We start from the raw sequence: 17,354 nt of genomic DNA on the forward strand, positions 1-17,354 counted from the left end.
TGTGCTAAACTTTATGGCGCTGTATGCTCCCGCTTTTACGCTGTGTAAGACTTGGTTACTTGGCTGATAGTTATTCTAGGTAATGCCGCTACATCATTCCAATTTTGCACCGACTGTGAACCAGCTTTGTGATCTGGTGATTTGACCTGAAGTGACTGTGACTTGAAATATAAGGAAATGTGTCAGAATGATGTCCCATAGCTTATGCCAATTTTAGCGATGCTACGTGCGGGCATTTTTACGTTATTTGCGAAAAATTGTTGTTGTTGAAAGTTGCTAGGCTGGCGAGGGTTAAATGTGTCCGAGTTACCATCAGAATCGCTCCGAGATGAGTATTCTTTTAGAGTTTAGCGAGTGTTCTACGCAAAATCATATGTTTCGTGGACTCCCTGAAACACATGAAAAAAGGATTTGAATTCGGACAAGATTTTGACAACTTCTTTTCCTCAGTGTTATAGTGCAGACACATGAGAACATTAAGATTGCAAAGTATCGTTGTGATGCCGATAGTAGGACATGAGCAAATTGCAAAAGTTTGGTGGTCATGTGTTGGGCAGTCGCTGAGTCCCGCTGCTATATTATCAAACGTCTTGAAATGAACCCTTCGCTTATACCCTTCGCTTATAGGCGGATATGTTTTTGCGCTGTCACACAGCAAGACATACCTTATATCAGTCAGAATTTTGCTTTTGTAGATGCAGGTACCTTACTGATACAAGACGTAAGCTATTCAGTACCTGCTTTCAATAGCGAGTGCCGGTTCGGCTCGAACTGGGCTGACCTGTGGATCGGTTTGGAAGCGGACAAGGCAGTTTTAGCTCGCATGGGCTGATTGCAATCTTGCTAGAGGATTACCGTGCTGCTTGCTTTTGTGGACATCTGAAATACCAAAAATACCAGATATCATACCAAAGGTAATAATTAGAGATTGATATGGGAGGCATACCTATAGGATAAAATGATCGCGCGGTTATCATGGTAAGGTTGAAAGTGAGCACTGAATTTATCCCACATAAAAAGAGACCATGCCTCAAATAATTACTTCATCACCCATAAATAAACCGTTGTTTCAATAGGCTCATTGCAATGACCCACTAACCAGGGCACATTTGCACTGAAACCCTTGCCTCATGCATCTCGCAGTGCCATAAATCACGACTGGGTGTACGTTCTCGCCCCAAATTATCGTCGTGGCTCAATTCTGGCCGACTGCTCATTATTCCGCTCGACTCAAAACTCGATCATCGCCACTGGGCTGACCCAGTCCGCCTTTTCCCATGAGGATAGCCGCTCTCGCTACGGCGGCTCCATTCTTTTTCGGCCGTCGCGCGCCGTCCACCAATCAGCGCTCTCGCTGCCGGGCGTGGACCAATGAGCGGTGAGCGGGCCGTCGGGTCCGGCTGCCGGCCCGTGGGCCGACTGGTGGTCGCTGGTCACTCGACGGTTTAGGACGGCTGTGGGCGTTGGTGGCGGCGGCGTGGACTCTGTGACATCTGAGGTACGGAGGGCCCTCTGAAACCACGGAGCTGGACAGTCGGGAGAGGACCGCCGTCCAGCGGTGGACAGTGCGAGGTGGACTTTGGTGGACGGTGGACGCAGTGCGGGACAGTGGACGAGGATTGTGGAGTGGAAACACGGGAGTGACGTGGGAAGGTGACATTTTGTGACGACGAACTGGAGCTTTAACCATGGATTATCATATCAAAGGTGAGCACGAATTGCAACCGTCGGCAGTAAACCTGGCATTTCAAGCTGACAGGGATTGTGTCTGTGGCTCAGCAACATTGTTATCATTGCGGGGATCTCAGGCGTCGTGAGACCCCGTGCGAGGGGGCAGCATAGGGCGCCTGTGTCGGCCGACCGACGCCGCCCACACGGACAAGGTCAGACGCGGCCAGTTGCAGTCACAGTGGGTCAAGGCTCGGGTGTCGTGCCAAACGGCCATTCATCTGCGATACGGCATCCGTTCGCGCCGAGCGCGATAGCCATCTGTCAAACTACGCTGGCCAGTAATTAATTGGTATTTGTAAGTCAAGTGAATGGACATTCAATGGCTCGTGTATTGCAGCTGTTGAGGCCAGCAGGATGAAAACATTTTAGTTTACAATAACGCAAATGGCGAACGAAGCAACGAAATTTGGAGCACCTATGCACGCTGAGTTCGGATTGCGTATTGCGAACGGTAATGTCTGCGATAACTGAGACTACCAAAGAGCAAACGATGGACATTCGACGGTCTGTGAATGGACATTGGACATTCTGCTAGTGCATAATGTCTCTTTGCAGCTAAGTCGGTGACCTCTGCTAGGCTGGAACAACTGACCGCGGCGGCTGAAACTGCCCCGTCGTCTCCGCTGCAGCGGCGCAGTTTTCCACTCGCAGACGCCATGCGGGCCAATGCAGTGGAGTCCGTAGTCCGTACCCTCCATCTAGGATAATGCACTGATACGCATCAAATGGCAATGCCGATGTACCGTTCCGCGGTGCGCTGAGCCCAAGGAACTGCGGCTGGCAATGTTCGGAGCATTCGTATGCTGCAAGACAGATGACATAACCGCCGCGCTGGTCGCAGAGGGAAGGTTATGAGTGCTGCAAGTTTTCACCGGCTTGGAGATCCCGGAATATTTGGCGAGCATGACAGATGTTCCTATCATTTTGAGCACAATGCAACGTACTGCAAGTTCCGCGGTGCATGCTCAACATGGAGTTATACGACTGTCCGTCTGCCCCGCCTGCGCATAGACAAAAGCATACAATGACAATAATGCAAAGAGCGGACCTTGAGGACTGCCGTTCATACAAAGACTGACTGGTTGAACTGTTATCTGTCATACAGTCCTGCAAACAATGCGCTCTGTCTGTCCTCATTGTTCGCCTCTGTTGAAAACTGTCGCACAGCAAAATTGGCCTCAGGACTGCTGAGCATGCGGGCGTTTTGCGCTGTCAGTATGTGTGAGATTGTTCACACCGCCTTAGACCGCCCGGTCGGCGACGTCCTAAACCTGACGGTCCTCTTTTGTGTGACCGACGCGTGGAACATTCAGACGAATGTGTTTTCACATAGTGCAGTGATTTTGATGGCCCTCCTGTGCCCGCGAGTGATAACACTTATCACGCGTTATTGCAGTTGTCGTGGCGATGAAAAGAACAAGTGAATCGGGTGGATAAATAGAATCCGTCGCGAGAATGAAGTGAAGCAATTAATAAAATGAAATATTGCTCACATTTTCGCTGCAAGTTGTGGGCTCGTAAAAATTATGGTCGGTGGGCGGGAAAATGAGGGCAATTCACTCAGTTTACGCAAATCTGCACTCTTGTTATAGCCCCATGAAACGTAAAACTGATTACCTTCACCTCAAGACGGCTCACGTCTAACGTATTCAAACTATCTTTATCACCACCACTATCCCTCTTATGGGATACTATCAGATGACCACAAACACTGCTGGCCGTTATGTCTACTCTAAGCCTTCATCCTGCCGGCTCCTGCCGTACAGACCTCCCGTGTGAGAGCTACGGCGAGCTCCCGGGAGTCCGCTTCTACCGGTGTCGCGGCGGAATCAAGTGGCCGGCGGGTTGTGACCCCGGTACGTGAGGAATACTAAGCAGCCGGTGGGGCGCGTGACGACCCACTGCGAGGTTCTCACACTGCCCTCTGATGTCTCAGCCACCCTGAACGTGCGTGATGAAGACAACGGTGGGGGCACTAACTGTCCGGACACGCTCTCTGGAGTCTTGGGGGTTCTACAAAATACGTTGGGAATGGGATGCAGCTGGTATTGCATTGTTACGTTCTGAAAGAACAGACGTGTAGCTTTGTGGTTATACATCTACAGATAATCAGGCATATGGCCAGGTGATACAACAAAATAGACTGATGCAATTTTGCTATATTTCGTGGAAACCAGCACTTTCTCTGAAACAGGTCGAACTCGAAAATGGATGTCATTGAGCGCATTTATGGCCTTGCGAATTATCTGGTTTAGATAACACCAATACCATGTTTAACTTAGCTTGTCTTAAGCCCATTTTAACGTCTTTTTGGTTGCATATCATTGCATCGACTAACGCTTGTTATGTGTTCATTTATCACCTCCCAATATCGTGTGCTATTGTATTAGTTATGCATTTAACTGAAAGTAAATACATCCCTGGAATGTGCTAACTGTTAATGTTTTAATTTCGTGGCTGGATTTACTTTTCTTTAATCGTTCGATATCGCTTTGACAGTCACATATCTTCGATCTTTGGCTCAGGAAAGAATGTAATTTTATTGTGGAATTTGATAAGAACTAAGCGCTTTTATAAGATATTTAGTACAATGTCTTGTATGTTATCGTTTTACATGCACATTAGCGACCCTTTAACTAAATATCCTATCCATTGTCTCCAATTATTCAACTCAAAATATCTTCTATTCAATCTGGACACACAACATATAATTAGACATTGTTGTATCTCACAACTCAGGACATGTATAACGTCATTGATGGTGGCGATTCCGTGGCGATTCTATTGTTATTTCCGTCACTGTAGCGTCAGGCCCTGTGTAGATGTAATCGACCGCGCCACGGGTCCGTGGTTCCTGCGTGGTCTGCAGTGACACTGACACGGTGCTTCACAGTCGAGGGAGGAGGCATGGTGGCCAGCACCGACATCGGCTTCCAGGAGACCTGGAACAGGTCACCGTGCAATACCGGCAATGGAGAGAGCATTGGGTGAGTAATGAGCATACAGAACGGTGCTGAGCCTGGGAGCGCTGAGGGAGGGTGTGATGCCATGCGACTCCCTGGAGGTTTCTACGGGTTGCAGTTTAGTAAATCTACCGTATTTTTATGTCTACCAGAATTTATAACATTACATGGCATAGCTACCATTTAATGCTCTCAAATCTTCAGATTTAATAATAATTGTTGAGCTGTTCGATAGGCGTTATCACAAGTGTATTCGCGGCCATTGGGGCGACGTAAGAAAAGAAGAAAACAACTGGCCCCAAGAACTTTAAATTATCATTTAGCATGCACGTTTTCCTTGATATGTAGAGAATTTACCACTAATTGTTAGAGAAAATTGCATTTAAAATCTTCCATTCATGCTTTTTTTCATCATTTGCACAGTATGTTCTTTTACTAAGCTAGAAACACTAATTAGAAATAGTTCCCGCATCATCAAGAACAATAGGGAAGGCTTGAAGTGAATACAATAATCTAAACGGTTTTGTAATCCATGTGAAGACACTTCTAAAATTGCCTGTAGAAATATTAAAGGCAAAAGTTCAACCTTTTCACAAGACTGATGGCTATAAACCTATTCAACGTGTGACAACTCAGCCGGTATTTCGTCGCCTACAGCCCAGCTTTCCCTAGTGACCGATAGAGGCGCTGCTATCGATGTCCGCCCGTGCCGCCTAACGTGTATTAGCTGTGTCATCAAATTTGTAAAAATAAGTTCATGCTAGGGCTGAAGGGCAAACAAGCCCCACGGCCCACATGCCAAGTGTTTCTGATGTATCCTTTCATCCTGTTAAGGCCTTTCTTCTTTCGTCTATGCAGAGCTCGAAATTTCCAGATGTCTCCGACAGGCATGGGGAGTCGGACTGTAGTTTGCATTGAACCTGCATTTCAGATTTAAGCAGCAGCGAATTCTTTGGGATCTTATGCTAGCATCTGGCATTGCAATGGAAGGGGAACCCCCCGTCGCGATGCAGGTAGCATAGACAAAAAGATATTTATTACAACCACATGTCAGTTGGGATATTTCACCCGCATATTGAGCTCTGAGCTCTCTGTCGGTCCCATCCACCAGATGGCTGACCTAATCCGCAACTGTGCGCGTCCCGGTATCGACTCGTCTGTCTCGTATATTGTCCCACCACTGTGTCAGTCTGTCGCTGTCCGATCGGACGCTGCACTTGTCAGATGTATGGCTGTCACTGATGTGTCGTATTAGACAGATTACATTGGACTACACCCGGTGCCGCGCCGGGTACAGGCGCCGGGGTACGGCGCTTGCCTTCAGAAAGGTGTTCAACAAGTGCAGAAACACGTGTATGAATGGATAAGCTGATGGTTCAGCAAGACAAAGATGCCTGCCTCTAATTCCCGCACAGTAATGAGCGCTGGAGAGCTGCAGTCATTCCGTGGAAGCATCATTGGTACGCGGTGTGAGACAACGCACCGTGCCAAACCGGTTCACATAACGACACGGTTATTGCTCATCTGTGTAAAATGAGACTCTCCACTACTAAAAAGAAACGATGAAATTTTAGCATTTAATCACAAAACTCCTAATAGGCGCGTGTCCGTTTTGGCAGAACCAGGGCGCGATTCATCAGCAACCGAGAGAAGTATGTCAACGCGTCAAAAATCGCGGCGTCACTTTTACATCCCACGGCCGGTCTAATCAGTCCAATCAATAGGTCTGCCTTGTTCCGTGAGAACTAACCCCGGACTGGCCAGACCAGTGCCGATGTGTCTACCGATTGGGGTACCACCGGTGAACCCCTGTCGACCGGTCATCCCAGCAGCAGGGATTTTTATCAACGTTTCTTGGTAGTGTTCGCGCTGTCATATTGATGATGATGATGATGACGTTGATGACCTCTGCGTTGACGTTGATGACGTTGACGCTGACGTTGATGATGAGACGTTGATGATGGGTGGTTGACGTTGGCGACGACGAGTTCGACGTTACCGTTGACCTAAAAACGTCTCCCTTGTTTCACAGCTACAAGTCGACAAAGGGTGCCAGCAAGTTGAGGCGCGACCTCATCAACAGCGAGGTGGCGATCCTGCGTGACCTGTTGCCACTGCCGGCCACCACCCGACAGCGCATGTCGCAGCTGCAGCTGATGGCGCTGGTGTGCGTGTACGTGCGGAAGGCCAACTACTTCCAGCAGGGTGAGTACGTCAGGTGTGTCTGTGTGTGTATTTGCCAAGACCAGCTATACTTCAATAGGATGAGTACGCAATGTTGGTATGTGCGTATGTGGGAGGGAGGGTTGTATGTGTGTGAAACATTGTGCCTGGTTGAGAAGGTTGCATTATAAAATGTGTCTGCCAATGATTCTGAGATACCTACAGGAAACTGCAACTTATAGTTATAAATATGTGAGCGGAAGCAATGAATGGTAAAAATTTTAGTTCCATGACCAATTCTCTAACGATTCATTTGTAAGAAGTATTTCTTTCTAAGAGCGATAAATGTTCTCAAATTTGCAGATGTCCTAATTATGCCAGTCTATCGCACTGGTTCAGATTATTCCTTGCAGTGCCTAACTCAATGCTAATTAAGTCACAAAATGTTCTCGCTGGTTTTGTTTCTGCACGGCGCAGCATATTTCATTTCCCACCGACTGGCAAATGTCAGAACCCTTACTTCCGGACTGGCCTTGTGATAATGTAGTAACTCAGTAGCTTTTTATCTGGCGGACATGATGTATTGATAAGGCGGCTCGGACAGGCTTAGCGTCTGCGGGCCAGATCAGGGTCTCACGTGAACTATGAATTGTCCGTGGGAAGCCGGGTAATAGCCCTGGGCTGGCCTCAGAGGTGAGACCTTTTTATCGGGCCGACTAAATCAATGCTCCGATCAGATAATGCCTCAACCATGAGAGTTTCGGTGATCTCCTTTGTCTTAGGAATGCATGTGGAAGGGTTAACGTGGAACACAATCTTGACGAGGTGTTTGAGAGTGATTAAAGACAGGTTCACGCCACGACGCTTGAGAAATCGGTGTTCTACAAGTACTAAGAGATGATGTATTATTGAACACAAACAATTCCTGGAGTTCCTCTCAAACAGCCAAATCGGATTTCTGACACCTCTGATTGGCGCTGGAACTGGCAGAAGCTATAAAAAGCGTCGTGTTTCTATGCTACACAAACCGGAGCGCAACTGTTGGCCATTACAGATAATTTCGGAACCGGATCCCTTCTGTACTCTGCGAACTTCTCAGTCGGTTCGCGGACCATACCATTAGCATCGCGACGGCCTTATATGTAGAACAAACCGGATTCGGTCTCATTACACATTCAGCTCACGCCTTCGATTGACAAAGATTGTCAATGCACCAGAGTAATCGCTACTGGCCAAGTTTTGTCCAAAGAGCAGATATGATCGCTAGGTCGTCCTCATGTACCCATTCGGCGATGCTGTACGGTGTAGAGCATGTCTACGGGTTGTTAAATCACTGTGTTACCGCCCTGTATAGCAGACAGAATGGCGCATAAAGTATGTCGAGTTTCGGCCCGTGCCACCTGCATGCAGTGTGGTTCACCTCGGCCGTCTGACCTCCTGAGCCCGACTGTGGTCGGACGAGGTTCTACCCTCCTCTACCTCCCACTGCACTGCGGAGAGGGCGAGTGCGTTGCCGAACTGCAATGCCAGCGTGCCGACCGAACCCGACGTGCATATCTCACATAGCGATCCGCCGGCCTGAGGCGGTGCTCTATCTGGGCGCGCATCGGCCGGAGCAGTGCGCCCGGAGCCACGTCCCGTCCCGCCCCGCCCGCCGCCGGGTCCGGGAGGCCGTGGGAGAATCGGACGAGCCGGGTTTTTCGAGCGGCACGCGGCCGGCGGTGGTTGAGATGTATGGACGGTGACCGGCCCCCTGCCCGGCACATGTCGGGTAGAGTGATTGGGACCAGACTTAGGTGAAAGGCCAGCTTGGTCACCGGCTGGTGGGTCGGTGTGGACGACGGAGGTCGCGGCTCATGGAGTAGGAACTAAATAGGAAGATTAAGTCAACTGTCGTCTTTGTTGCTCTGTGGGTCAGCAACGGCGGTGAATTCTCCAGGTTTAGTCTGTTTAACCATGGTCCTTTTTCTACTGTTAACCTCATTTTTTATATCATTCCAGCTATACTTTTATCCCACAAATCCCATCAATCATCACTTTATTATCAAATACCTAAAAGGCAAATGCTAGTGAATGGTACTTGCTAAGTGCAATGTAAGTACCCACCCACTACCGGTGAATGCCTAGACAAATACCTGGGCTGCATTTCTGGCATTAAATCTGAGTGAACCGCATAGAAGGACCATTGTCAGCCGACCTCATTGTATGCATCAGCCTCCGGTAAAGCATGCAAAGCTGGTGTCGCACTGCCGGCTAAAACGTCGAAACGGTCGGCCAGCCCGAGTGCACCTGCCCGAGTGGCGCTCCTGCCGCGCGCGCTTTGCATTGCTCCCGGATGCCGGCCAATGGCCCCCATGCCAACATTTGCGATACGGAGTTTACAGTGCCGGCGGATTGGAGGACGTTATGTCACCACCCGGTGGTCGGCACAGGCAGACAGGATCCGGGATGCAGCAATATGATGCATGTATTCACCGGCTCAAATCTATCGGCGCCGGGCCGGTTGCGGGTAGTATGATAATTTTCCGGAGAACGGTGGGGTTTTCCGCCACCGGCGGCGATGTGCCGACTGCCCCCGGGCGAATCGGCGACGGGCGATAGATCGGCCGGGAACCGGCGGTGAGCGATACATCACGGATGGCGAGTGTGCAACAGAAACAGAGATGGACGAGAGTTAGGAAGAATGTTCGATAAAGTTGTGTTGGATAAATTGAGAGTTGTGTAAGCGTTCACGGTAACCAACGAGGTATAATGGGATAGGAGATTTTATTTACTAAAAAATTATGTTAGCCAAGAACGTAAAACTTGAAGCTAAGCGGAATTGAAGAAAGTGAAGCAAAAGTTCCGTGGATGTCCCAATTTTACCATTTGGCATTTACAATGTTTGTCCAACACATAAACCTCCCGCCGACTACAAGAAGCTTTGGGTGCGTTTCACCAAAAACTGCTCAATCCAGTAGAAACCTGTCTGCTACGCGCGCCGCCTTCTTTCCCTGGTGACCGGACGGAGAAACTCTGTGCACCCGGAGATGTGCGGAATCGTCCGTCCGTCCGGCGGCGCCCGCGGACAATGAGCGCTCGATCAGGGGTGACGTGACTCCGACCCGTCGACGGTGACGGCGCCGGTGACGCCAGCCGTGCGGAGCCGACACTAAAGGCGGCCGATGACGGCCAGAGCGCCGGTGACGACCGCAAAATCGCCGCCACGCTCCACCGGCCCGCTGACAGGACACGGGAGACCGGGTCAGGTCGCGGTGACAGCGGCAGAGGTCTCCGATCAGCGTGCCGCCGGTGACGCACGACGGACTGCGTCGGCCGAGAGAGCTCCGTGAGATGGACTGTAATTATCGCCGCACTAACGCGCCGACGCACCGTGGGGACTTATGCCATCCTAGCACGCATTAAGTGGCAAGTTAAAGTATTTCGATTTCCACTTTTTTGTTATTCATTCCACGTAGAATTGTCCAGCGCATCCGAATCACACCTTAAATCGTCTGTAAAATGATTGTTTATGCCTAAAAAAACCTCTCAAAGTGTAGCTTCGTCCTGACCAGCGTCGTGCTACCTGCATACAGCGAAAAAGCACACTACAATAAAACGCCCTCTCACTCGTTTCCCTGAACAGCAGGTTATAGTTGCGACATGTTTTCATTATCTTTGACTTATAAGGAAGATGATGGTATGCACGAAAATTTCCAAAATTCATCCAAATGTATAATTTTTGACCGAAATGTTAAAAATGTTAAAATGCTTCTTGATTCATAGAGTTGACAAGCAAACTATTGCCTTACAAAGTTTGTTACGCGGTGTTACGCGTGGAAATGTATATCAAAATGTTCTCCAATAATTTCTGCATCGGGGGCAGCTCTCATTTTTTGCCGAAATTTGCCTAAACCAGTCACTATGAGACGTCAAAGCAGACGGTGCCGCGTGGTTTCTTACGCCGCGCCGGGCCGCGCCGCGGCGGGTTACCCGACCGCAGCACACCGCCTGGGGGTTTCCGGTCAGTATAGGAGTTGGGAGGAGGGAGGAAGGGGGTGATACCATGTTGACATTATTTTTCTATCGCTAAATGTTATTTTTGAACAAAACAACAACACCCTTGCAACGCTGCGTCCATTTTATTGGCTATCGCCGCCAATGTTCACCTTATTGAACTTCAGTACAGAGCTTTGATATATAGGGGAGAGTGGGGTAAGATGCCCAGGGTGGGAAAGACGCCCCACCCCCTCTAGCGGCGAAACAAAGAATCGAACCTGGAAATTAATGTTCTTAGCGTAAAGCGGAAGCCTGCCTTGTTAACTGCACAAAAATTTGCGAAGCTCAGTTGGGCAACGGCTGGCTGGCGATTGCATGTTTTTTATTTGCTGCTTTCAAAAAATATTTTGCTGTCAAAACATTGTAAATATCAAAGAAGATAGATAATTTTTGCGTCCCTTGCTATAGTCGTGATACATTAAAATGCGTGTACTGTGTCCCAAACAGTTTGTTTCAGGGTGTAGTTTTATGGCTAACAAATTGTACTGATTTAATGTTACTTCGGTACCTCTGGGTAAGATGCCCCCTGTCCTGATGGGGAAAGACGCCCCCCTAAATTCGTAGGCTGTCCCTCAAGCATCCCATCAAATCATTTAATACATACTTGTGATTAGAGACAAAAGCCGATCTGGGACTATTGAGAGTCCAGTACGGTCGGGTGCTCCCCATGCCGGTCTCTCGGCCCATACAGCGACTTTTTGGGCGGCATCTGACTCTGAGAGCCCTCGCGACGGCCTCTGTGGGCCCCATTATTGGCTCCAGGGCCCCTCACGACATCCTTTGAGGGCTCCCACGTTGGCTCCACGGGCCGTGCTGGCATCTGAGATCCCCACGATGGGCTTGAGGGCCCTCAAGCATCATGAAGACCTATAAGGGCCCCACAGTGGTCTCCGAACGCCACCACGGAGGCTTGTTTGGCCGCGCGGGACTATGATGGCCCTAACGATGACCTCTGAAGCCCCTTACGACTATTTTGAGGGCCCTTACGATGACGTTTGGTGTCTACTGCAGGCTCGAAGGGACTGCTGATTCGTTCACGCGATTCACGTGCCCATTTATGTCACTTATAGTGCAGGGGGCATCTTACCCAACGCCAGGGGGCGTCTTTCCCACCCTGTGGGGTAAGATGCCCCCTTTCACTTCTTCAGGGAAATGCTTAATAGCAAAAAAAGTTATCATATTTCAGGCACGAAAGTGTGATATTTTTGGAGAAAAATGATGTCGGCTTCCGTTGAAACTCCAAGTTTGTGCTTTCCGATCGTCATTTTCGAATAAAATCTGACATAGTAAAACCCTGGGCATCTTTCCCCACTCTCCCCTATCGAAAACTGCTGCAACTTTGTAAAGTGAGGTTGGAGGTTTTTGGGGTGCTAATCACGAATTTCAAGCTAGTTTTGATCAAGGATGATGTTTTCATGCTAGGCCGGGTCAGGTCAGGCCCGACCAGTAGGTGTCTTGCCGGCTATCCATAGAAGGTAGGCGTCGAATACCTTTGACGGCTTCGTAGCATGTTCCGTTAGGCACCAAAACTACTTAAATCTTCAAATGGGTGTTAAGTTCGAAATAAGCTCCAAGCACTTATCTAGAAAAATCGTATAACTTGAAAAAGTCAACTAAGGTCATCTAAGGTAAATGACCTTGATTTGACCTTAACGTGACCTTAAAATGCAAAGAACAAACAGCATTTCATACCTTGGAGGTTAACAACCACAACAAGACTGAAAACGCGCCGATAATGTGCGCTGATAAGCGCCAAATCGATAACAGCCTGACATGGTCTGGTGAAACAGGTCACAGGTCAAATTTTTATTAAGGTCAAGGTCATGATATTTTAAGTGTGTGAGTAACATTGATCGATTCGAAGGTATAGAAAGTTTCGTCGTGATCCTCCACGTTTTGCTTGAGTTAGTATGCGAAAAGTCGAGGGACAGAAGTCTGTGCGACCCCCTCCCCTTTAAGTGCAAGGACTAACAAAGTGCAAAGGTTAAGCCCGAAATGCCTTTTTGGTGATTGGGCTAGACATGAACAAATATCTACTCTAAAACGATTGTAGTTCGTTCTACTTTTTTAACGCTTCCACGCCCACGATGCATTGCTAGCCGAAAACGCTTCAGTGCTATCCAGTCGTGGGGGAGGGGGCGGGGGAGGGATGGGGTCAAGCAGGAGAGTCAACCATGTTGTCAGGGATCATACACCCTAAGCCTAACCATTTAAAGGTGAAATAAAATTAGTTAAGGTAGCGGAGGATGCGATATAAATAAATTCGTGCTAGGATCGATAAAAACCCCACAGTGCGACGGTACGTAGCGCTCATTGTGTCAAGAGAAGAGCTAATGCAATGGTTAATCATCATGAGCGAAGGTATTACTGCACGGTATAATTTTCCGCCTGGCAATGGTGAGACTCGACGCTGCGATTCGTTTCGCGGTCGCGCTCGGTTCGCCGCAGGACAGTCCGGGACCGTGCCGTTCGGGCATTAGTCTGCGCGCTGCCGTACGTGTGTATTACCGGGCCGTTAACGGCGCTCGGTGCCGGCATTCCGCCGGTGCGAGAATGATCCCCCGCCCGCGGCCAACCGTTTGACCCCGCTGACCCGGCGCCGCTCGCTGCTGACCTGCGCCGGACCAACGACTTTGTTCGCGTCCTTCACCTGGGAGGAGAGAGTTGAGTCGACTCGCACGGTGATCGCATTAGATTAATTAATAATTTTGGCTTGGTGTGATTAATTATTCGCGCGAATTTAGGTCAGCAATGTGACAGGGTTGTCGATCATTGTAAAAGTGAAACAGTTCCTGAAATTCATAGGTATGAATATAAGGGCATCAATAGTGTACCAAGAAGTGAACTATCGTTGACTTGGTGTCCCTGCAGGGTTCTCAGAAATTTTACGCTGATTGCGTCTATCATCATAGCGCATTAGCAAGGAGTGTAACACGTTTTTCACGTCACGTCTCACCTCCACTTCAGCGAACACTGTATCTGGACACGGGTGGAAAGGCGACCGCCACTTAGCGACACATGTTGCGGTAACCCGCGCGGGGGACAGACTCGCATCTCGAAGCAGCACCCAGGCTAGGGTCACAGCGTGCTGACCTTCATCCCTGACTGGCGTCACCACACGCAAAAACTTTAATCGGACAGCGCCGCCACCGACCAAACCTCGTTCGATATTAACCCGGTATCACTGTTGTGAAACGTTGATACGATACAACCGTGATACGAGCGTGATGCGTGTGTGATACGAGTGTGATTCGACTGTGATACGGCAGCGACAGTGAGTGAGTTATGGTCCGGTGACCGACTCCCGGACCCTGCGCCGCTAATGTACGATCAGCGATGCGCGCGCGGCCGACGGCCGGACGCGGCCCGTGCGCGCCTCCGATCAGCCGCAGCCATTAACATCTAATTGCCGCAGATTAAAATGTAAACTGGGCAAAAAGCTGACCTGACGGGCGGGGTCAGGCCGGCAGGATGTGACCCAGCGCCGCGACAAAAACGCCGACACCGAGCTGCTATTACTGCCGCCGGTTGATGTATTTTTAGCTGAAGTTATTTTTCCGGTAAAGCCGTCTTTGTGAACGGCCCAGCTGGGAAGGCAGAAGGTGAATACGTTCCGTTATGGACGGTAGCGACAGGCGAGAGCATTCATAAGGGACTTGGGATCGAGGTGAATGGGTTTGCATCGTCATTGTTGATAATTTGTGACTGTGGTATGGTTTTTGGAAGCACGCGATAGTCACTTTTTTAGAAAGTTAACGACGCCATATAATCTAAAGCATGTTTCTCTAGCTTACGCTTTCGAGTTCTTTGCTTTCCCTGCAAAAATGCATCAAAGAAGACAGCTAAGCCAATCATGTTTCTTTTGATTAAATAATCTCTCAAAGTGGCCACAGCGCATTTGTCGTCCTTGATCGGTCAAGTAGCCACAGCCTAGTCTTCGACAAATAGCCACAATCCATCACCGATGACCAAAATCTGCGGGACCACCGTGCCTCGGACCGCGGCGTCACAGACGGCCCAAGAAATCTGGTCTGACTGGCAGCTAACTGTCGAGCGGGGCGGGGGCGGGGGCGGGCCGCCCGCTGCAGCTGACCGTGGGAGCGCCTTTGCCGGCCGTCGGGACCGCTGTCGATATGTGGTCCGATTGTGTGCCGGCCAGTAATCCCATGTGATGCCGGCCGTCGTCCGGTCGACCACGCCCGTCCGGACAGTGGACGGCACGGGGCGCGCGGCGGCCCACGCCACTCGAGAAGGCACCTTATCGATGGCCGTCGCCGGCGCACAATGCCCGACAGACCATTCTGGCCGGCGCGGATCATTCATATATGTGACGCGTTTGTTTAGATTATGTTAACTGCACAGCCGGTGACACATAAATCGAGGCGACAGCGGCGGGGCGCCGGGCGACGCGGCGCGGCGGGCGGCCACCCCAAGGAGGGCTCTATCCCATCACCGGCGTCTCTGTTCCGCCGCCCCCGCCGCCCCCGCCCCCGACCCGCCCCGCCCCCGCCGGCCCTCCAGCTGAGAGCACCGCCGCCCTCCCCGCGTCGACAGCCAACCACCCACTAATGCAAAAACGCTGTGAGCTGCTGAGAAATGATCCCTGACGGCTCCCGGGGCTCTGTGTCGTCCGAAATGGTCCGGACGGAGTAGACGGACGCTGTTCGGTGCAGGCGCAGCGGAGAGCCGCTGCACTTAGCGGCGTTTTATAATCAGCATTAAGCACAGACACTTGGATTACACGTTTTAAATTCTTGTTACTTTTGTTTCATCTCTTCCATAAAAAGAGGAATTGAGTATTACTAGGATCGGCAAGCGTATGCGAACCTACGTGATTGTGATGTACTGAAGTTTCTGTTTCTAATTGTAATGTTTTTCTTCTTGCAGTGTTCAAGAACATCGAACAAGAGCCGAACCAGCCTCCTCCGCTGGGTTTTTCTAAGGTGAGTCACAAACAACTGACACCCGTGGCGACGCTGCTCGGTGTTCCCTGCAGCAGCATCCGTGCCCGGCGACCTGTGTTGTGGGCTCTGTATCACGCGCTAGCGTTACACGCCCCATTGAAGTCCCCACCGGCCGGTGATGGGGCCTGTGCGGCATCAAAGTCTCCGCTGTGGCGGCGGCACGGTTCAAAGGCTGCCGGCCACATCCACCCCTGCCCGGTGTAGAAACCCGCCCGCCCCGGTAGGACGGAGGGATAAGGGTGGTCGCGCAGTGGCTCGGACGCGCCCCTAGCTACCTCATTATCGAGCCAGCGCTAACAAGATCATTTACCGGAGAAGACAGATCGCTTCTGGAGCCGGGGTTTCAGTATTGGCGGTCTGACTGGCCTGCCGAACTAGCTGATCTGTGTGGGTTTTGGTGGAACGGCGGCCAGCACAACAGGTCGAGGATTAATTTACAGACAGATGGCTGTGCGTGCGTAGGGGATTGTGGTTACAGATAGGATATGTGATAATATTCGGAGATATGCGTGTTTTTATTTTGCTGCTGCCTAATTGGTTTAAATGAGATATTCAGAAGAAATGCCTGTTAATCGAGTTGTCAGTGGTGCTGTGGGAACGATTTGCCGCGGAATGCTTCTGGGTGCTTTTTGTTTCTATTTGGGTTTTTTATGTTTCCAGGCAATGAATGGATTCATGATGCTAACAACGCAAACGGGGAAGCTGCTATACATATCAGACAACGCTGCCGAATACCTGGGACACTCAATGGTAAGTTCGTCGTCCGTCATATATACAACGACTGAAAGTAGCTCAAATGCATATGCAAAAAAAAAAACTATTAAAAATATGATATCAAACGTATCGAATGTTTATGATAAGTTTCATCACAGATAACAGTAGTACTACTTGTGGTTACATAATCGGCAATACAATGCTCTGAAACTCCTGTAAGTGAATATGATGCATGTGCAATTTTCAAAATACATGCTACATAGATTTGCGTCATGGTCCATTCTGCATATATCATTTAACCTTGCGTAAACCAATCGAATTTTATGAATGCATTTTATGAAACCATCTATGTCATTTTGTTCTGGCTGCATGGCTTGCCGTTCGTCTGAGTGCTCACTGCTCAGTGTCGAGGATTTCACAACTCATCGGAGTTCGTCCCGGCCAACGAACGCTCCATTCAACCTCGGGGCGTCACAAATTACCCGGTGACTTCACATCCCTCTGTCACAGCAGGCAGCAGCCGCGTCACAGATGTTCAAACACAATACGGAAGTCTGCCATTTTGTCATTTTAGTCTTCTCGTGAAGGTCGCCATTGTATAACATCCGCCGGAAGTGTGTCAAAGGTTAGCCGGGGAGTTCTGGCTAACCTTTGAACACTTCCGGCGGATGTTATACAATGGCGACCTTCACGAGAAGACTAAAATGACAAAATGGCAGACTTCCGTATTGTGTTTGAACATCTGTGACGCGGCTGCTGCCTGCTGTGACAGAGGGATTGA

At 49.8% G+C, this 17,354-nt stretch overlaps 1 protein-coding gene across 1 annotated transcript; it reads left to right on the forward strand.

Annotated features, from left to right (window-relative positions):
* Window positions 1-1,214: 1,214 nt before the first annotated feature.
* Window positions 1,215-17,354, forward strand: LOC122374715 (neuronal PAS domain-containing protein 4B-like). Its single transcript, XM_043353636.1, has 6 exons — window positions 1,215-1,707; window positions 4,625-4,718; window positions 6,727-6,899; window positions 15,783-15,838; window positions 16,520-16,609; window positions 17,346-17,354. Exons 1-6 carry the CDS (start codon window positions 1,689-1,691, stop codon window positions 17,352-17,354), a joined length of 441 nt encoding a protein of 146 aa, XP_043209571.1. The 5' UTR covers window positions 1,215-1,688.

The sequence above is a fragment of the Amphibalanus amphitrite genome, unplaced genomic scaffold, assembly GCF_019059575.1.
Source record: "Amphibalanus amphitrite isolate SeventyFive unplaced genomic scaffold, NRLGWU_Aamphi_draft 001700F_arrow, whole genome shotgun sequence".
Classification (NCBI taxonomy): Eukaryota; Metazoa; Arthropoda; class Thecostraca; order Balanomorpha; family Balanidae; genus Amphibalanus; species Amphibalanus amphitrite.